This window comes from Tenrec ecaudatus, chromosome 9 (genome assembly GCF_050624435.1).
Source record: "Tenrec ecaudatus isolate mTenEca1 chromosome 9, mTenEca1.hap1, whole genome shotgun sequence".
NCBI lineage: Eukaryota > Metazoa > Chordata > Mammalia > Afrosoricida > Tenrecidae > Tenrec > Tenrec ecaudatus.
This window is the reverse complement of record NC_134538.1, coordinates 46,251,804-46,272,548: the sequence shown is the minus strand read 5'-3', so window position 1 is coordinate 46,272,548 and position 20,745 is coordinate 46,251,804. Positions and strand designations below refer to the sequence as shown.

Sequence of the window (20,745 nt, the reverse complement as noted above, 5' to 3'; positions counted from 1 at the left end):
CCCATTCGTGACTAAGTCCTAGGACACCATTAGGACATCATGCTAATGGTCTCCCTCATCTACACAATGTGTTTTTTGTCTTGTTTGTCCTGTGTAAGGCTGAATAAACATCCTCTTTAAATGATATCTGCGTTTGGCCATCTCTTGAAACTCTAAACAAATCTTAGGCCTCCTGCCTCCTCCTTTAGCACATCAACAATGAAGCCCACAGGCTTCTGTCTTGGTCTCCCCTAAGGGGAGAGACAGCCCCCTGTTCTGGCGATGAGTCCTGGTGGTGGCATGCTCACCAGTTGGGCTGCTGACTGCAAGGTCCGCATGCGGAAGCCCCCACCAGCTCAGAGGCAGAACCATGAGCCTCCGTGCTCCCGTAAAGAGTTCCAGGCAAGGAATTAGAGAGGCACTATGGATCAGCTTGGGCCCGATGGCAGGTCTTGTTTCAAAAGGCAGCATATGAGGCCTGTTGGCACAAGAGGCACAAGAGGGAAAATATCGTAGGTAATGAGCCGGGTAGGAGCCTGCCCGTGGCAAGCCCTGTGGAAGTGGGAGGATGAAAGCAATGGAGGAGAAGGAGGAGAAGAAGGCGGGCAGCTTGTGATGAGAGCTACAGAAATCAGTGACTGCCAGGATGGAGGCGCTTTGCCCTTGTCCCTTGCCTGCGGCCCCTGAGGGGACTGCCTTAAAAACAGTCTTGTGACAACGGGAGGCTCGTTTTTGTTAGGTGCTATCAAGCCAGTTCTCACCCATAAGGCTCCTAAAACAACAGAACCAAACGCTGCCTGGTCCTGTGCGTCCTCCCGATTTTCTGAGCTCATTGTTGCGGCCACGGTGTCAGTCCATCTTGTCGAGAGCCATCTTCTTCTTTGTTGCTCCTCCATTTGACCAAGCATGATGTCCTTCTCCAGCACTGGTCTCTCCTGATGACATGTCCAAAGCGTCTCAGACAAAGTCTCACCCTCCTCGTCTCTCAGGAGCTCTCTGGCTGTCCTTCTTCCCAAACAGACCCGTTTGTCCTTTGGGCATTCCCTGGTAGTTCACTGTGCTTCGCCAGCACCATAGTGCATGTGCACGGATTCTTCTTCAGTCTTCCTTCTTCAGTGTCAAACGGAAGCCACTGAAAATACCATGGTTTGGGTTGGGCATCCCTTGTCCTTAAAGTACCATGCTTGTTTTTCAATACTCTAAAGAGTAGCAGATTTCCCCAATGCAACATATCTTTTGATCTCCTGACTGCTGTTTTTTAAAGCATTGATTACGAGTCCAAGCAAGACAACATCTTTGACGACTTCAACCTTTTCTCCATTTATTCTGATGCTACCTATTGGTCCAATTGTGAGGATTTGGGTCTTCTTGACATTGAGATGTCCCCCATGCTGAAGGCTGTGATCCTCGATCTTCATCATCAAGTGGTTCACGTCTTCCTCACTTTCAGAGCAAGGCTGTGTCACCTGCATGTCGCAGGTTGTTCATAAGCCTGCCTCCCATCCTCATGCAGCATGCTTCTTCACGTAATCCGGCTTCTCGATTTGCTCGGCGTGCAGATTGAATTCGTAAGGTGAGAGGCTATAACCCTGACACACACCTGTCCTGATTTTAAACCGTGCACGGGATAGGAGGCTTTGTCACCTCATTTAGCACAGCGGGGGTTCTTGGAGGGAGGTGCTGTGGTTAGGTTTCCTGATCTTTTCGCAGCGCCCCCTTGTGGTGGAAGGGATCCAAGCGAAGCTGAGAAAGAACAGTGAAGTTGAAGGGGACGGGCACTGTGAGACATCACCCTGAAATCAGCCTGTGAAAACACGCCATGGAAGACCCAGAGTATCCCCCGACCCCTGTCCATGGGGTTTCAGAAATCACATTCCTTCCCTTTTTATTCCTCAGAGACCATCTTGGACAGTACTTGGAAGGCGGTCCATTTTTCTTTAAGAGACTGAAGGATTGTTGGCTAGGACTGAATTTGCCTTCCCCATCACCCTCAAGCTAACCAGTGAATGGGCCTTGAGAGGCCAGGGTTTCAGGGTTTGTTTGTGTTTTACATCCCAAATATTAGTTGAATGACATTTTGAGACCCAGTTCCTTTTACAAAAGCAAAAGATTGGAAACAATTTAAATGTACTGAAATAGAATATTTCAACCCCTTATTTACCCATGCATGCAGTGTAAATGTATGTGTTATTAAAGTTATGTTTGTGAAAAAAATCTTACCATAGTGAATGAAGGGGGAAGTGCAGAGTGGAGAACCAAAGCCCATTTGTCGGCCACTGGAGATCCCCTCGCAGAGGGGGCTAGGGGAGGAGATGAGTCAGTCAGGGTGTGATGCAGCACTGATGAAGAATATAGCTTTCCTCTAGTTCCTAAATGCTTCTCCCCCACCCACCCCCCGCCCCACTACCATGATCCGAATTATACCTTGCAAGTCTGGAGAGAGCACAGATTGTACACTGGTGCAGATAGGAGCTGGAGGCACAGGGAATCCAGGGCGGATGATACCTTCAGGACCAGGGGTGTGAGTGGCAATACTGGGAGGGTAGAGGGAAAGGGGTTGGAAAGAGGGAAGCGATTACAAGAATTTACATGTGACCTCCTCACTGGGGGACAGACAACAGAAAAGGGGGTGAAGGAGACGTCGGACAGGGCAAGATATGACAAAATAATAATTTATAAATTATCAATGGCTCATTAGGGAGGGGGTAGCGGGGAAAGAGGGGAAAAAAAAGAGGACCTGATGCCAAGGGCTTGAAAATAATGAGGGCAATGAATGTACAGATATGCTTTACACAATTGATATATGTATGGGTTGTGATAAGAGTTGTATGAGCCCCTAATAAAACATTTTAAAAATTAAACAAAAATAATAAACAATAAAACAAAAATATGTTTGTGAATAATAATAATAATGTTAAAAAAGCAAAGTCAGCAGTTAGCATCTACCAGGCACTCCTTGAGAAAAAGATGAGGCTGTCACTTCTGACATCTCACTTCCTCAGAAACCCACAGGGGGTGGGGTGGGGCGGGGCGGGACTCTGTTGGCTAGGAATCAGGATTGACTGAATGGCAGGGTGTTTGGTTATTCGGTTTTGATTCTGGAGGAACATCCTAGTCAACAAGCTTCTGCTTCTAGGGTATCTACTCCCACCAATCTCTGCTCCTTTAATCTGCATTATATCTCAAGAGAGGTTAAACCACATTCGAGACCCATCCTGTCTCATTCAGAGAGAACTGGTAGCCAAATGGAACTGTGGTGTGCTCATGGCAAAGCGGTGTTCCAGTTTAAATTCTGAGCACTGAGTCCACAGAGAGGGATCGTCCCAAATTCATTTTGAATCTCCACATGGATTAAATGTCCACTGAATTTCTTCTGATGGTTTCCTGGCAATGGGAACAGCCTTGCCCTCAGGCAGAGTACACTAGAAGGCAGATTCCAGCCACTCCCCTAACCAGTCCTAGGAGGGTCGGGTCTAGTTTTTAGGGAACTGCCTGGGTGTGTCCTTGATGGATAAGGAACTCTGGTGGTATAATGGTCATGCTTTGGGCTGCTAACCCCAAGATCAGCAGTTTGAACCCACTGGGGCAGGTCTACCCTGTCCTATAGGAACACTATGAGTCAGAGCCCACTCAACGGCAGTGAGTTTGGGGAGTCTTGTCCTTGTTGGAACTTTGGGGTACTAAGGTAGTATGGCCATGAGTAACATCCTGACTGCCTTGATCTGTGGGCCCTAAGCCAATCTTTGTAAGCTCTTCTGTCTGACATAATGTAAGTGTCCCAATCATGGACCCAGTCCTGCTTCTAAAGTCCCAGCCGCAATGGTGATGCACTGATCAGCTACCAATTGAGCTTTTGTGACAGTTTCCTTTGCCCTCCGTCTTAGAGCTTGAATTCAAGCAACCCTTTTGCTCGAGGTTCTGGATGACAGTGAAGGCCCCAAATCCATTTACAGAGTCCCCACAGGAATTAAGCTCCCATTGAATTCCTTTTGACCATTAACCATGATGGTCTTGCCCGCAGGCAGGGTTCATTAGAACATAGCCTACTTCCACACCCTCTCCAGCCAGCCAGGGAGGGCTACCCTCCCTTAGGGTCCTGCCTAGGTTTGTCCTTCAAGATGACCTTGCTGGGGGTTTCTGTCTGTCATGCCCCAACTGCCTTGGTAGGAAGGCCCTAGTCTAATCTTCCCAACTTATTGAATGTGCCCCAACCGTCTCAGGCTCGTGTCTGTTACCCCAATTAGGAGGCATTGATCTGTCAACAGAATGCCTGTCAGACCATTTCCTTTGGCCTCTGATGTCCTTTTTATAGCTCATTATCTCAGCAAACCCTTGAATGCCATTACGATCTTGTACTAAGGGCTCCCTCATCTGGATGATGTGCCTTTGTCCTCTTTAAGACTTAAATGCTCTTCTTAAATTGTATTTGAAATTGGTGGGTCTCTTGTGCCCCAAACAACTCCTATGTGCTATTCAAGATGCCAATTCCATTATGACCTCATGCTGATGGCCTCCTTCGTCCAGGTGATGGGCGGGGCTTTGTCTTTGTCCTCTTCAATGCTAAACAAAGGTTATCTGTAAATATTTGAGATCTGGGTGTGTATGTTCTCTTTTGTCTCCTACAACCAGAGTTGGGATTTTTAACATCCATCTGGGGCGGGGGTGAGGGTGGGGGGGAGCACAGTTGAATCCGTCATCTGGGGTGCCCTGGAACAGGATTTTATCCCCTGCCTGTTTCCCTGACCGAGATGTGCATCTAATAATGCTCCACCCATTAGCTGGGCCTGCCTGATACCTGAGCCAGTGCTAAACAAGGTGAGAAGTCAAAGGTCATGACCTCACCATCTTCGTGGGAGCCTGAGGCTGAGTTTGGTAGCACTGGCTCTTCTACCAGAGTCAGAAAGTTTCCTGGACACCCACACAGCCTGAGCCATAGCAGCTCCCCACTTCCTAGTGCCAGGATAGGGCTCTGCCTCAGTGGCCATACCTGCTAAGCCTAGAACCCTACTTCTTACCCCCAAGCTTTCCCTTCCCAGGGAGTGCTGGTTTCGACTCCCAATACTTCCTAGAATTACAGGAACTATGGCTTTCCCCACCCCCACCCTCCAGTACCTCCATTCGCCCAGAATCTGGGCATCTTGCTCCCCAAGTCCTGTTGATTCAAATCATTTCTTCTTCCCACCTCTACTGCCAGAGCTGTAGAACCAACCACTGGAGCCCTCGCCAGGTTCCCTGCAGTCACGTGAAACATACCACCTTCTACAGTAAGGATGGCAAACCTTTGTCTGTCAAGGGCCAGTTGGATATTCATAACCTGGTTTGCAAGCCACACTAGTCAAACATTGTATGAGCTCATCCCTAATGTGATGGCTGGAGTTGCTTTCTTTTGGTGAAGCGTGATGGGCTTTATCTGGCCCGTGGGCCTGACATTCCCCGCCTCTGCTCTATGGGATCATTTGTTAAGGCCCAATCTTGAACATGCTTAAGGTGCCCTGCCCACCTCCAACACATCCAACTCTATTCATTCTCCACGCTCCTGCCACAGTCGCTGTTTCTTCTCGGTCGCGTGCGGTGTTGCCACAGACTCCCAAGGCTAGTCCTCGGTAGGTGGGATGGTCACCTGCCCACAGAACTTGCAATACCCTTTGGCCACAGTGCTTTGAGCAACAGGATGCCCCCACTAGTGCCTCTGCTCAGGCTTCCCAGTCCTCCTCTCACTCAACCCTCTCCCTGACCACTCCCACAATCAAGGTCCCAGCCTCGGGGCAGCTCTAAGACACCAGTGAGGTGGCTACGACAACCATTGAGGTGAGAGACTGCGAAGCAAAGAGAGGAGAGGCTTACTTCTCAATGACCTATGACTTCAAGTTGTCCCCGAGGCCCGACCTGTGCTGACCCTGTCCCTACCAGAATGACGCACTGCCCTGTCCTCTGTCATCCTCAGCCTTCTTCCCATGCTTGAGCCCATTGTGGTAGCCACCGTGTCAGTCCGACTCCTGGAAGGCCTTGCTCGCTTTCGCTGCCCCTCCACTTCGCCAAGCATCGTGTCCGTCTCCAGGGACTTGTCTCTTCTGACAACATGTCCAAAGGATGCACGGCAAAGTTTCGCCATCCTCGCCTCTAAGGAGCACTCTGGCCGTACTTCTTCCAAGACAGACACGTTTGTCCTTTTGATAGACTGCGGTATCTTCGGTATTCCTTTCCAGCACAATTCAAACATGTAGATTATTTTTCGATCTTCCTTATTCAGTGTCCAACTCTCACATGCCCATGAAGCATTTAGAAATGCCACGGCTTGGGTCAGGCGCACCTTAGTCCTCGAAGTAACATCTTTGCTTTTCAACACTCTAAAGATGTCTCGGGGGAGCAAAGTTACGCAGCAGAACGCATCATTTTGATCTCTTGACTTCCAGGCGGCCAGCTAACGTATGAATCCTAAGCCTCATGGCCATTAAGTTGAGCCGAGTCATAAATAGGTTGGAGGACAAACAAATGTTTGAACTATGACAGTGAACCCTGGACATACAATATTAATTATTCACCTATTGATAACAACAGAGGTGGGCCCAGCTGGGAAAGATTAGCTGTCAAGGTTCTGAGCAAGCCCCCTGCAGTCTGGGATGACAACCCTGTTTCATAGAACTCTGTGCCCTCCACTCTTCAGTAGGAGAGCACAGGGAAGGAGCAGAAGTCTTGCCTCACTGTGTTAGTCCAGGTAGACTAAAGAAACAAATTCATAGACACTCATTTGTGTGTAAGAGAGAGCTTTATATCAAAGAGCAATTGCACATTAAGAAAACATCCCAGCCCAGTCCAAATCAAGTCCATAAGTCCAATATTAGCCCATATGTCCAATACCAATCTATAAATTCCTCTTCAGATTCACAAAACACAACCAATGATGCCTAATGCAGGATTCATAGGCCAGTGGGTGGCAAGTCTTATGGATCCAGTGGCGGTGGAAGCATCTCAGCACTAGCAGGGGTCTCCACGTGCCTCCTCCAGCTCCAGGGCTCTAGCCTAACTCCATGTGTCTTGTCATCAGGAATACAGAGAGTGAGTTTCTCCTGCCTCCAGTGAGCTATTTATCTCCATCACACAGGCTGAACTCCACCCCTTAGCAAGTTGACAGATTATGTAACCACCACATTCACACAACTCTAGATTTGAGTTCTGGCTCTGTTGCTTAGTAGCTGAGTGACTTTGGCTCGGCTGCTCAATCTCTCTGAAGCCTCGTTCTTCCTCTGTAATATACACACAGAAGCCGAAAGGTGTGATCATTAATATTGGCATTGCCGCCAAATGGCCTGGGTTTGAAGTCCTCTCCTACATATGCAGGGCCTTCAGAAAGTTTGTGGGAAAAGTGTATTCACTTTCCATTCCATTTCCCCCCCAGCTTTTTTGAAGCCCTTCATATTGGTTATGAAGCTGCTGAGCTTCAGTTTCATATGAGAAAAATTGAGCTAATAATCATAGGTACTCCTGGAATTGCTGTGGAAATTACAAATAAGATCGTGCCAGTTCCCAGCACAGTGCCAGCACACGGGGGCACTCACAGAGGGCGGCTGGAGCTATTATCACAGAAAGCATCTGGCATGGTCGCCCAGGTGGAATCTAATTGATGCTGATTCAAGGAAATCACAGGTGTGTCAATTCAGACTACGTTCCATAAGGTTTTCAATGACTAATTCTTCAGAAGTAAATTTCCAGGCCAGTCTTCCAAGTAGCCTTGCAGTAGACTTGAATGTTCAACCTTTCAGTTAGCAGCCAAGTGTGTGATCTGTTTGTGCCACACAGGGACTCCTTGACACATTGAGCTTCCGAAACTGAATCCCTATGGGAGCAGACAGTCTTATCGTTCTCCCTTGGAGCGGCTGGTGGGTTTGAACCACTGACTTTGCTGTTAGCAGCCGGCAGTGCCACTAGGGCTCCTTCTTGATATATTAACCAAGTCCAACCCAACCACTGCTATCAATTTGATTCCAACGTCCGAGACTATGGATCCTCACATCAAGCACTCACCATTACCCAGCCCAGTCCGACGCACAGTGACCTATGGGGCAGGGTGGAGCTTCCAGGCTGTAACGCTGTACGGGAGTAGAAAGCCTTCATCTTTCTCCTGAGGAGCAGTTTTGTAACTACTGACCTTGGAGTTAGCAGCCCAAAGCATAACCCACTAGGGAACCCCGACTCCTTGTCATCTTAATTCACCATCGTTGTGAGCTCACCGCCACCCCCTGTCTTTCCTCAAGTCAAGCAAGGTCCATCTACGTGCCCCCCAGTCCTTACTCCTCCTTAGGACATGTACACTTAACTCCCTCTCGCTCCTCGGATCTGCATTTGGGTACACTAGCCAGCAAGGCAAAGTTCAAGAACAACGAGAAATGGGAGTCCTTCCAATCGGGACGCTACTCAGCTGGAACACTGTTTACGCGACAAGAACTCAGCACGCTGGAAGAATTCTTTTCTGAAAATTTACTTGTTTATTAAAAAGTTCCCAAGGTACAAAACAACAACAGAAGTGTTTTCAAAAACGCAGCCTGGCAGAGTGAGTCTGAGAGATGGGGAGTGAGAGTGCACACTGTTGGCCTCGCAGAGAACAGCATTCACCAGGAACCAGCCCAGGAAGGAAGCAGCAGACAGGAAACTCGGAGGGGGCACAGGATCAGTGGAAGGAAGCAGGGACAGGGACAAGGAGGCTGGGAGCAGGAGAGCAGAGGCTGCAATGCAGAGTGTGGGGCTTGGGACGGTGTGGGTGTGTGGAAAGAAAGCAGGAAGAATCGCAGGCACAGAGAAAAGTGCCCCCTGGAAACTTCCCCCACCATTCTGACCAATGGATGCTCCCCAACTCTGCACCAAGACCAAGCCAGTTCATCTCAGACTGCCCCAGACTTGTCTACCACCTGTCTCTCAAAATAAGTTCCAGATCATGGGCCAGGATGGAAAAGGTCTAAGAAGACTAGATTCTCACCCAGGGAGGGTCCTTCCCTGAGCCACTGTATGCCCCCACCCCCACGAGAGGAGCTTATCCAAAGGGTGTTCCAAGATGGGGGTAGGAAGGATCAGGTAAGGCTGATTCAGGTGGATTGCTCTTTGTCTTCAGCTCCAGAGTGGAAGTGGGTGGAAGAACCTCTCAACAGCGCCACAGCAGGTTCTGGTGGGGCCCTGGAGGCCTGCTGTCCCCCATGAACTTCAGGCATCCTGGGGAAACCCAAGGGGGCAGAGACACAAAGAGAGAGCTCTTAGTAAAAGCATGTTAGTGAGTCTGGGTAAACAGCTTCTCTTCCTTAGGCTCGCCCTGGAGCCAGGCCGGCAGCTCTCAGTGATTTTGCAGTCCAGATCCCCCGTCCCAAGACAAAAGAGAATCCAGACTCTCAATTCTATCTGGCCTTGCTTTCTCTGTCACCCCCAAATAAATAAATAGATAGATAGATAGATAGATAGATAGATAGATAAAAAGCATCTTTATCACCTAGATAAATGGCTCATTTTCCTGTTGGGAAACATTTTTGTTTTTACTGTTCAAATTGGGGCCTTTGATAGCGATTCAAATCTTTGAGTGAAATACAGTTTAGGAAAACAACCCAACTGTGAAGAGCCTGCAGCCTGATGCTAAACCAGGAGGCTGACCCAGGGGGAAAAACTAGTGAGGAGCAACCCAGTCACTTCCCAGCTACTTCAAACAAGAAGCCAATCACTCATGCGCCTGCACCACGGCCCGGCCTGACCCGGCCCGGCTAATGCAATCACTTGCAGTGGAAATGCTTGAGAGATTTACTGGCCTTTGCAGGCTCCCCTCAGTACCCCTTTCTTCCAATCCTCCTGGTTTCCTTACATCTTTGGGGCATACATGCAGACAGACCCAGCTCGGAAAGGTTCCAGGTCAAACTGTCTCCCCTGAGACATCTATTTTTGGGGCTGCAACCTGCCTTTCCTGTTCTTATGTTAATGAGAAAATCCAACGTAGGGTGGATCCTAAACCCAATCACTTCTGAGTTACGAAAGTAGCCACAGCGGCACTCATGCAAAGACATGCCAAGGGACACGGACAGCGGTCAATGGACGCTGCGCACTAAGAGATTCACAGAAGGGTCTACCTGCCAGGCCCAGTTTGGATGCAGAGCCTCCAAAGGGGAGCACATTCACATCTGCTCTTGAAGCCATTCGCGGATGGGGCTTCTGTTCGGGCAGCACCAGATACTGAGACGGAGGGTGTGCCCCCGGAACCTTGTAGGAATGTTTCTGGTGCGTGGATGTAGGGTGCCCTGGAGTCCATTGTGACTCAGCAACGCCACAAGCAGCGGAACGGGGACACTGCCCGTCCAGGTCCCCCTCACCGTGGCTGTCAGGCTTGGGCTCACCCCTCAGAATTCCATGAGGAGCTTATCACGACCGATAAACGAGCTGCTGTCCTCCCCTCGTCCCACAACACTACCCGAAGAGAGGAGCACTCCAAGGCCAGGTCCACAGCCGTCTCCCGGACCTACCCACTCCTCGTCCTCTGCGCCGTCTCCCTGCTCGCGGGCCTCCGCAGTGGCCCCTTCTGAAGACTTCTGGGCCATGATGTTGTCTGTCCAGGAAGTGCCTGTCTTTCCATCCCCAGCAAAATTACATCTGGTCACGGTTCCTGCCTCCAGTTTGGCTAATGACTCTGAAAGAAGAAGAGAAGCTGAATGGCCTTCTGCCTTGCGTGGGAAACACTGCGGGGAAGGGGAGGGCTTCGTCTGGGGTGGGGGGTCCTGTGGGACTCGATTCAGCCTTTGTCCTCTGTACTGTCTCGGCCAGGGTGTGGTGAGGGAGTCTCTGAGTGGTTCTCAGCCTTCCTAATGCCGCGACCCTTTTGTACAGTTCATGTTGTGGGGACCCCCCTAACCAGAAAATTATTTTCATTGCTACTTCATATCTGTCATTTTGCTACTGTTATAAATTGGACAACCCCTGTGAAAGGGTCATTTGAACCCCAAAGGGGTCACGACCCACAGGTTGAGAACCACTGCACTAGATTACTAGGCTATAAGGCTGCTCACAAGAACCATGGGCTTGGACAACACTCTGGAATCCAGGGCATCCAGGCCAAGACCCCAAAGGCATGTGTCCAGGAATTTTAAAATAAATATCAAGTGACTTGGGGCCCACCGAGACTGGACTAGCCAGTGGCCATGAGCTCCGAGGAAAGGCTCAGGAAGGGGACCAGGAGTCCTCAACTCCCACACAAGAAGTTATGTCAGCAGGAAGGCTGTACTGCTCACCCAGGAAGGGGCCATCTCCCCGCGTTTTCAGCCGTAACCCGGCCCCCAGCTCGAGCTCCATCACTTCCATCTGTGCCTCGGGCATCCAGAAGGCCACGGTCTGGTCTGGGGTGAGGCTCGCTGTCAGTGCCAGCAGCTCTGGCTTATTGACCAGCTCCTTCAGCGCCTCGGGGGTGAGCCTGTCCGTGTCCCCCTTGGCTTCTACCTCTGCAGATAGACAGCATTGGATGGGTTATTATCGATTCACTTACAGAAACAAAAACACACACTCACTGCCATCGAATTAAGCTTGGCTCAAAGCTACCCTGCAGGACAGGGGAGACCTGCTCCTGTGGCTTCCTGGGGCTGTGAATCTTACAAGAGCAGAAAGCCTCAGTTTTCTCCTTCGGAGTGACTGGTGGGTTTGAACTGCTGGACTTGTGGTTAAGTAGCCCAAGGCATAATCCACTATGTCACCAAGACTCCTGAAGTTCTTACAAAGGGCTTATGTTTATCTTTTCTTTCTTCTTTTTTTCCCCTTTACGTTTCTTTTGATTTCTGTTCCTGAGAATATGAGGGTAAGTCAAAAAGCATGGCTAGAAAGTCATAGAAAATGTTCTTCAAGAGAAACATCAAATCGCGAAGCTACCGTTTTCTCAGTATGTCGTCCACACTTAGGTCCACCCTCTTCGGAAGGTGGCGCTTCCATCTCCCAGACATTCTGCATTCTCTGATTTACACCAGGGCAAAATGGCAGCTTTGGCCTTCTTGGGGTCTCAAATCATTCTTCTTTGAAATATCCTTTTGAGTTTGGGAAACAAAAGGACGCCTGAAGGGGCCAGACCAGGGGTAGGGCCATGGGTAGATGGGGTAAGGCACCCCAATGAGATTTTCACAAGCCATTCTGCTACCCTCAAAGACGGAGCAGCTGCACAGCTGATGGGTAAAATTACCCCTTGGTCCAACTTCCTTGGCCTTTTCCTCACCACTGTTTTCAATTTTCTGAAATCCTCCTCAAAATAAGTTCCGCAATCACCAGGTCTGAGAAAATCTACCAATATGACCTCTTTGGAATCCAAAAATTTCGGCACTAGAACTTCTCAGCTGATCTCTCTGCCTTCATTTCACTGGCCCGGCAGCTCCCTCAGAAGCCACCGTTTCGATTGGCGCACGCCGCTCGCTCGGGACTGGACTGGCAGCGGCAAGGCTCGTCCTCAGGAGCTTCAGCTTTGTTGGAAAGATCAGCCCTTCGAGCCAGCCCATCTTCATGCAGTGCTTTTAGAAACCGTTCAACCCAAAGCTTGATCACTTACCACTGAAAACGCCGAGCCAGTGAGAGCTCAACTCCAAGAGCTACCTTAACAATGGTCATCCTATAGTCTTCGACCAGTGTCTGCTCTTCGGACGCTGTTTCTTCATTCACCGGGTTGACTGTCTTCCCTCTTGGGGTTCATTTCGTAAATTTTTCCAGCATTCCTCAAAATTCTTGGTGCTTCTAAAAACTATTGTTTTACGTAGGACAGCCTATCTATGTTACGAAGCTTCGGTGATTTTAGAAGATGTTCATCTAAGTTTTGCTAAAAATCTTATATTAGCCCTGACCTCAAAATGGTTTTTCCTGACATAGAAGTATGCCTTTTGCTGAAGGTACCTCACGAAACTAAGACGATATTACTACGAGAACTTATCTGTCACCAGTCATCAGTCATTGCTCGTATGAACTGGAACCCCAACCAGCAATTCAGTGACATTGATTACATTCTTCAAGTTGTGGCGCCATGCCCGGCCTCCTTTTCCCCAAGTGTCCCTTCTGCATCACCATAAACTCACTGCCCGCCCCCATGCTTCTTGTCTAATCCACAAGAGTAGCTGTTGTCAATTTAATACCCTATAGATCAGCAGTTCTCAACTTGTGGGTCGCGACCCCCTGGGGGTCGAATGACCCTTTCACAGGGGTATCCCAATTATAACAGTAGCAAAATTACATTTTTCCATAATTATGAAGTAGCAATGAAAATATGGCTGGAGGTCACCTCAACATGAGGAACTGTATGAAAGGGTCATGGCAGTAGGAAGGTTGAGAACCACTGATCTAGATTGATCTTGACTGATCAGACTGCTCAAAACAGTCTTCACTAAAAAACTTTCGGGGATACCTATGTTTGGTTTCAGGTTTCAAGATGATCTCAGGGCCCTGGGCTCAGGGGTTCATCTAGCCTCCATGGCTCCAGAAAGTCTGGAGTCCCTGAGAATTTGAACTTCTGATCCATATAATCCCTGTTTAGATCAGGATTCCTGTAGTGTCTTTGAGGAATCAGCTGTTCGGTAATGGTCGCTGTGCACGCTCCAGTTCTGGTCTCATGGCAAAGGGGGCAGTTGTTCATGGAGTTAGCCAGCTACCCCTTCCATTCCTCCTCCTATGCCCGACTCTCCTCCTCCCTCTGCTACTCCCACAGAGCGTCTTTTGTGACTGAGTGCTCTAGATGCCTTGCCTCAGTCACCCCTCACAGACTGCACAGCAGGCCTGTGGGTACTCATGAATCTGAGCTTAGAGCAAATTACTTCATTGCCCTGCGCCTGAAAAGGAGGGAGAAAATGTGCCTGTTTGACAGGACTGACAGCAGCTGTAAACGAAATGAGGCCTGTAAAGCATGTGTCAGCACAGTATCTTCCTGACCAGTAAATCTCAGTGAGGGTTACTCCATCTTTAAGATTCCCATGTTACAGATGAGAAAACCTGTGCTCAGAGAAGTTAAGTTACTGCTCTAAGATCACACAACGAGTCAGTCTCCAAACTCACTACAGAATTCTGCCTTCCTCCTGAAACCATGGAGGCCAGGCAGGGATCTCTCCAGATCCTGAGTCTTACTGCTTTGGGGAGAGGTAGGGAGGATCTGCTGAAGCAGGAACAAACTTTAGTGGTCTCCAGATGCTCTACGGATCCCCTCTTACTGGAAGCTTCTCCTGACTTACATGGTTACAAGGGCGGAAGAACCCCAAAGCAGCAGGTCAGGCAGCAGGCTGCTGGCTCGCAGGGTTTTGGGGGTTGTTGTTATTGTTAGGTGTTCTCGAGCCGGCTCCGACTCACAGTGACCTTATGTACCATAGAACGGAACGCGGCCCCGTCCTGGACCAGCCTCACAATAGCTGCTAAGGTTGAGCCCATTGTTGCTGCCACTGTGTTAATTCATCTCACTGAGGGTCTTCTTTTTCACTGACACCACTTTACCAAGCACGATACTCTCCTCTTGGGGCTATTGTCTCCTCATAACATGTCCAAAGTACACAAGATAAAAGTCTAGACATCGTCCCTTCTACAGAGCATCCTGGTTTTACTTCTTTCAAGACAATTTGATTTGTTCTTCTGGAAGTCCATGGTATAGTCAATATGTTTGCCAATGCCATAATTCAAAATGGAAGCTAACAAATCCCAAAATCGGCAAGTCAGATGAAAGACTGCTGGCTCAAGTCCCCAGACCAGGAGGTCAGAGGATGACAAATCAGATACAGGATCAAGAAAGGGTAGGCTTTGCCAAAACATCTACAGCTGTTGGATGCAGGCCATTCCCACAAGGGAATAAATGCCTCTTCCAATGGATTGACCACTCACATCAGATCACAAAATGGAGACTGTTTACTTAGTGTTTATCAAACCACTAAGAAGCATGACCTAAACAGATGGACACAACCAGTTAAGAGTCCAGAGCCAGGTCATGGGTGGTCTTGTAGCCTGTAGGAGAAGATGGAAGGGAAATAGAAAGCTAGACAGGACCCTGGTCCCAAGGTAGCTTCAAGGCTAACCATCCTGGGAAGATATTATCTAGGGGCTGAGAGGTTCAGGGGCCAAGGAAGAACGCCCTGTGGGAGGGCCCTGAGGGAGAAGGGTGGAAGGATACCTACTGTATGATGACATGAGGAAGCCCGTGTTCACCTTCTTTGTAGCGCTGAAGTTGGGTTCAAGTTCATTTCCCTTGGGGTCAAATTTGCGGCGGTGGATGCTGCTGGGCTGGACATACAACACGTAGTAGCGTTCCTGTGGTCCGGCAGAGAGAGAATGAGGAGGCTGCCATCACTGTGCTCACCTCAACACACAACTCCCCTTGGCTCTGGGCGTGGCCCTCCTCAACCTCACCTTAACCCTCAAGTCCCACCTCAGCTCTAAAAAATATTCAAGCTGGGCTGATGTCCCCCATTCAAATATTCATTCATTTATTCATTCATGTGTTCAGTAGAGCACACAATGAGCCCTGGTGGTGTAGTGGGTTGCATGTTGGGCTGCTGACCACAAGGTCAGCGGTTCGAAATCACCAGCCACTCTATAGGAGAAAGTGGAGGCTTTCTACTCCTGGAAGCAGTTACACTCTCTGAAACTCACAGGGGGCAGTTTTACTCTGTCCTACAGGCCTGGTATGAGTCAGAATCTACTAGATGGCTGCGAGTTGAGGTTTAGAGGTCCATAGTAGGGTGGGCACAAGGCCTGCACATGACCAGGATAGAAAGTACATGCAAAAATCCATGAGCCAAGCACAAAGCATGAAGCACCCCGAACACCATAAAGCAGAAGTGGATACAGCCAACGTGTCATGGGAAAGGTACTGAGAAAGACCTTGGGCCCAGTGGCCCCTCTGCCTCTTCCAACAGATTCATGACCTGGAACAAATCACTCCCAGCCTCCCAAGCTCCAGGATCCTCTGGGAGCCAGGGGTGAAGTGATGGCTACCCTTAGGAATGCTGCAAGGCTTCAATGGGATCCTGGGGAGGAGCAAGCACGGTGTTAAGCGGGAAGCGAACCCTAGCTGCTATTTGCCGGCTAGTCTAACAAGAAAAGGCCAACGCATGATGCCAGCAGACTGATGAAGAGATGCCCACTTCCTGGGAGAGCTGAGGAAGGTGAAGTCTCAGAGAGCAGAGAGACCTGCAAGTGCAGAGGTAAGGGACTAGAATAGATATTAAACACAAGACAGGTACACAGAAATCTAGAGTCCCACCTACAGTGGAGCGCCTTGAGCCACTTGGCCAAGACCTGGGGAAGCCGAGGCTAGGAAGGCAAGCGTGATCAGTTGGAGGCAGATCCCCAGTTGGCATTGGGAGCTTATCTGGTAAATAAGAAGGAATCCTTCGGAGCAGCAAAGACCCCAGAGGGTCTCTCAGGAAACAAGTTGGCAACAGGGCAGGAATGAGCTTTGGAGCGAGGGGCAGTCAGAAGGGGTAGGTCGGAGAGCCCATCACGACGGACTGGCGTTCCTGGGGATCTAGCCGAGGTGAGTGGATATGGATGAGGGAGGTCAGGAATGGCCAAGGGAGGAGCTCGACCTGACTGGACATTGCTTTTTTAGCTCTAGCTTCACCAAGAAACTTGGAGGAAGCAAGTTTGGAGCGGGCTGAGGAGAGCACCCTGCCTGCCTGGGCACAAGTCAGCCCTAGCAGAAGTTCGGCCTCAGCATGGGCGTGCACATGGACTCTCCTGAGAAGGTTGGCTCAGGACTCCAGATTGGCATGGCCAGGAAGGGCGAAGCAAAGCATTTCTTGGCATCAAAGTAGTGGGGGGCTGGGAGGGGGGGCGTTCTCATGGGGTAGAGAGAAAGGCTCTGGGTAGCACCATTGGCCACCTTGACAGGGTGCTACTATCAACGAGTCACCTTGTCAACATATCCGGGTCATGCCATGGGGTGGCGCGGACACTCAGAACAAGCAGCATCCGCTGGAGGCAGCCGTTCAGTTGGCGCTCTGGGTTGGGATTCTATTTGGCAGACAGGCAGGGATCCTTTGGCGCAGCAACGAGCGACAGCAAAGAGATGGCTGTGTAAGATGTCACCTTGGACATGAGAGAGAGCAACAGTGGCAGGGGCTCCAAGGAGATGGGAAGTCACTAACTGTCAACAACGGAGAGGTCACATGAAGCGTGGAAATAAAAGCCCAGAAAACAGCAGCCCTCTCCCATAGTCCCTGCCACCAATGTGCACCCAGTGGAGATCCAGGTCCACACAGGTGACCTGCTTTGTAAACGCCCAACATTCTTAGATGCCCAGTCGCAAACAGCAATGAAAAAAGATGAGTCGGTGCCAAGAGCCGCCCTGCTTCTATAGAGCTGCAAACAACAAACGTAGCGGTACATTTATGATAACCCACTCCCAAGGGCTGGCATGCGCACAACTGCCCAGGATCAGAGCTGGTACCCAGGAGGGGTGAGGTCGTTGGTTGCCCTCTCTGACCTTGCCTGCTACTTTGAGGCAGTGGGAAGTACCAGGCCAGAGGGAAGGGATCTGGGCCCTAGACTCTAAGAACAAAGAGCCAGCCACCCATCCTGCCTTCCTCCCCTCCTCTACTCCATGCCCAGCAAGGCTCCTGGCCCCATTCCTTTCATAAGTCACCCCTGCAGGCCCTCCTCAGGGCATCCACAAGCTGAGTCCTGAAGCATCCACCTCACCCCTTCCTGCTTTCAGGCTCCCAATCTCAGCCCAATCACACTATCTGGGTCCAGGGCCTGGTCTGTTTTCTGAGCTACGACCCGGGCCTTTCCTCCTGGCCACACACTGCCCAGCATGGCCTGAATGGATCCCTTCCCATCTTCAGCCACATTTGGTTGGTGTTGGTGTTGGGACACATCTCCCAACACCCCGTGCACCACTCAGTGAAGAAGCTGCATCCCTCCCCAGTCCTCGGCACTGGCAGAGCCTGGAGCAGGGAGCGACTTCTGGAAGGACTAAAGCCAGCGCCGAGCTGCCACCCCAGAAGCAGCGCACCTTCCTGCCGTGGGTATCCAAGATGCTGTGCCGTGACACATCCACCAGCTCTCCCTCCAGCAGGACCCCGTTGCCCCTGAGACAAGAGGAAGAGAAGGGATGGGTCAGCTCTGCCAGAAAATAGCCCCCTTCCAGTGTGATGGCCCAAGATCCGCGAAGCAAGATCCTGACCTGTGGGGGTGGGGGGATGGGGGGCGGTGGGAGGGGTGGATTTTATTATCCCAGAGTGGGTGTGCAAGTGAGGGCACTACCAGAGGGCAGTGCTGTTGAGACCAAGCAATGGGCCCCCCTGCAGAGCCCAGAACTCAGTCTTACATACAATAGGCAGAGAACACATTCAGCACTCCCCACTGCTCCTCAGGTGACAAAGACCGTGGGCACGAAGGGTTTTTGTAAACTATCAAAACGTTTACTACATATAAAGGATGTTGCCTTTTTATTAACCGAAAAACAATTTTGGGCAGGGGGGGGTGTTTCTAAAGGGCTATCTATGATCATCCCTTCTCATTGACTTTAAAGCCGTGCATATATTTCTGTTGTCATTCACATCACATAGGGGACGACCTAATGACTCAGGGCCATCAAGTTTGACCCCTAGTGACCCTCTCGAACAGGACAGAACTGCCCCCTGTGGGTTTCCCAGACTGTCAATGTCTTCAGGAGTGGAAAGCCTCAACTTTCCCCTGAGCAGTCGGTGGTTTTGAACTCTGACCTTGGGTTAGCAGCATACTACGCCAGCAGTGCTCCTCAACAACCTAACACGGAAGTGGTTGGTGGAGCTGGAGAAACGGGGATGCGGGGACTTAGGATTTTCCTGACCAGACTGAGATGGCAGGGTGGCCCGTGAGATCAGCTGAACCCGAGGTTTTCTGGTTCCACTCTGCATAAAATCAGCACCGGAGGCTCCCTCTTTGGGAATGCAGAAATGGGAGAGAGGCTGACAAGGTGTGTGGGGTGGGGGGAGGAAATCACGATTGGAAAACAACTCTTATTTTGTCACAACCACCACATACAAAACAGGAGGTAGCATTTGGGTTTCAGGCAGTCTTGGTGGCACAATGGTTAAGGCACTTGGCTGCTAAAAGAAAACAGGGGCCCAACGGCTGTTCCAAACGAAAAGGCTGGGCAGCCTGCTTCCTGAAGACTGACAGCGTCGGGACGCACGGGGCGGTTCTACTCCGTGCTCCCAGGTCGCTGTGCGCGGGATCGGCTCCAGGCAGGGGTGTGAGTGGCGTGTCAGTTTGACTGGAAGGGCTCCTTTGCTTTTAGGATCTGGATATCCGCCGGGGCGGGCTCTCCTGCACCCAACTCTGCCCTGGACTCGCCAACTCCCACCGGCACCCCAAGGGCGCGGTCCTTTCTAGAGGGGGTGGGCACCCGTGCAAAGGCCCGCGCTGGAGGAGGGACAGAGGTCGGGACAGGTCCGAGCCCGCGGGCAAGCCGGCCTGTGGCCCTGCGCATCTTTGTCTCAGGGGGTGCAGCTCGGGCTGCGGGGCGCGGGCCCGAGAGGGCAATGTGGGCACCCCAATCTTCCCTTCCTCCGTGCCACCCGCAGCCTGGGGAGTTGGGGTGGCGGAGTTGGGGTGGCTCCCAGAGGCGGCGGCGGGGCCTACCCCTGGTGGGCGCCGGGGTCCCAGGCGGCGGGCAGCCGCGCGCTCCGCACCGCCTTGTGCCGGAGGGCGCCGTCCTGGTAGATGCGGCTCATGGCCGCGCCGGGAGGCCCGAGGCGCGAGCCGGCTCCCGGGAGCAGAGGCGCGGGGCGGAGAGTGGCGGAGACGCGCCGGGCCGGGGCTGCGGGTCCGGGAAGGGCGCGGCTCCGCTCGGGCGCGCCCGGGCGGGATTTAAAGGAGCCGAGCTCCATTCCCGCCTGCCCGGCGCGCTGGGAGCGGGCTTCCTGCGCGACGCCCATCGCGGGTTAGGGACCTGCGTCCGCGGGCTCAGGGTACTTTCCCTCCTTCCCTGCGAGGGGAGGGAGGCCCTTGTCCCAACACACGCACAAAGGAGATATGTAGGAGGATGGGTTTGGGGGGAGCAGGAACGGGGAAGAGGGGGACAGCCCTCAGGAATGACGCTATGCCGACCTGTGCCCTCTCGTGGTCCCACAGTGGCTGAGGAAGGGGCTCCAGAGCTCTGGGACAAATAACTCTGAGCCTGGGAACCTGAGCAAGGATTGGATGCAGCTGTGTGCGCTTGGACGGACTCCTCAACCTCTCTGCGTCCACGCTCCTTCTTCTGTAAAAGGGGGTTGGATGAGTTTACCACTGCCCATCCCTTCCTGTGCTGGCACAGTGGCCCTCAGGTTGAGGCAGAGAGAAGGCAGAATCTTTTTTCAAACCTGTCCTGGGAGTGAGCCCAGGAGTGTGTGGGGCTATCCAGGGAGACCTTGTTCTGGCCGAAGGGCTCTTTCAAAGGGAGGTAGCCAGACAGTGTGAGAGCGCTGTGTGCCCTCCCCCTCTCACCTCAGGGTTTCCGTGGGCCCCAGACAACAGCCATCCTCCCCCTCCCCCCAAATAAATATCCTTGTAGTTAGACAAAGATCTTGGTGTCTTATTGACAATGTGGAGGCATTTGCGTAGATCAGAACATTGGGACATGGGTAACATTGTAAAGCACTGTCATTCCAGAACATCTATTGTGCTCATGTGGAACCTGTAGCCAGGGACAGTTGTTGGACCAGAACAAGGGGAGACCGTGTGATTTCAATTCACCAAAGAAAGGTCAAGACATTGGGAGGTTTGATGAGATAGTGAATATACAACAGATGATTTGCTCTGTAAACCTTCACCTACTTCACA

General features: G+C 51.2%; 1 protein-coding gene across 1 annotated transcript; it reads right to left on the bottom strand.

Annotated features, from left to right (window-relative positions):
- Positions 1-8,439: 8,439 nt before the first annotated feature.
- Positions 8,440-19,763, bottom strand: LOC142456752 (arpin-like). Its single transcript, XM_075557985.1, has 6 exons — positions 19,564-19,763; positions 17,951-18,026; positions 15,108-15,240; positions 11,229-11,435; positions 10,467-10,630; positions 8,440-9,180 (listed from the first exon to the last, which is right to left on the bottom strand). The coding sequence occupies exons 1-6, from the start codon at positions 19,653-19,655 to the stop codon at positions 9,172-9,174; spliced, it is 681 nt and encodes a 226-aa protein (XP_075414100.1). The 5' UTR covers positions 19,656-19,763; the 3' UTR covers positions 8,440-9,171.
- Between the last annotated feature and the right edge of the window lie 982 nt (positions 19,764-20,745).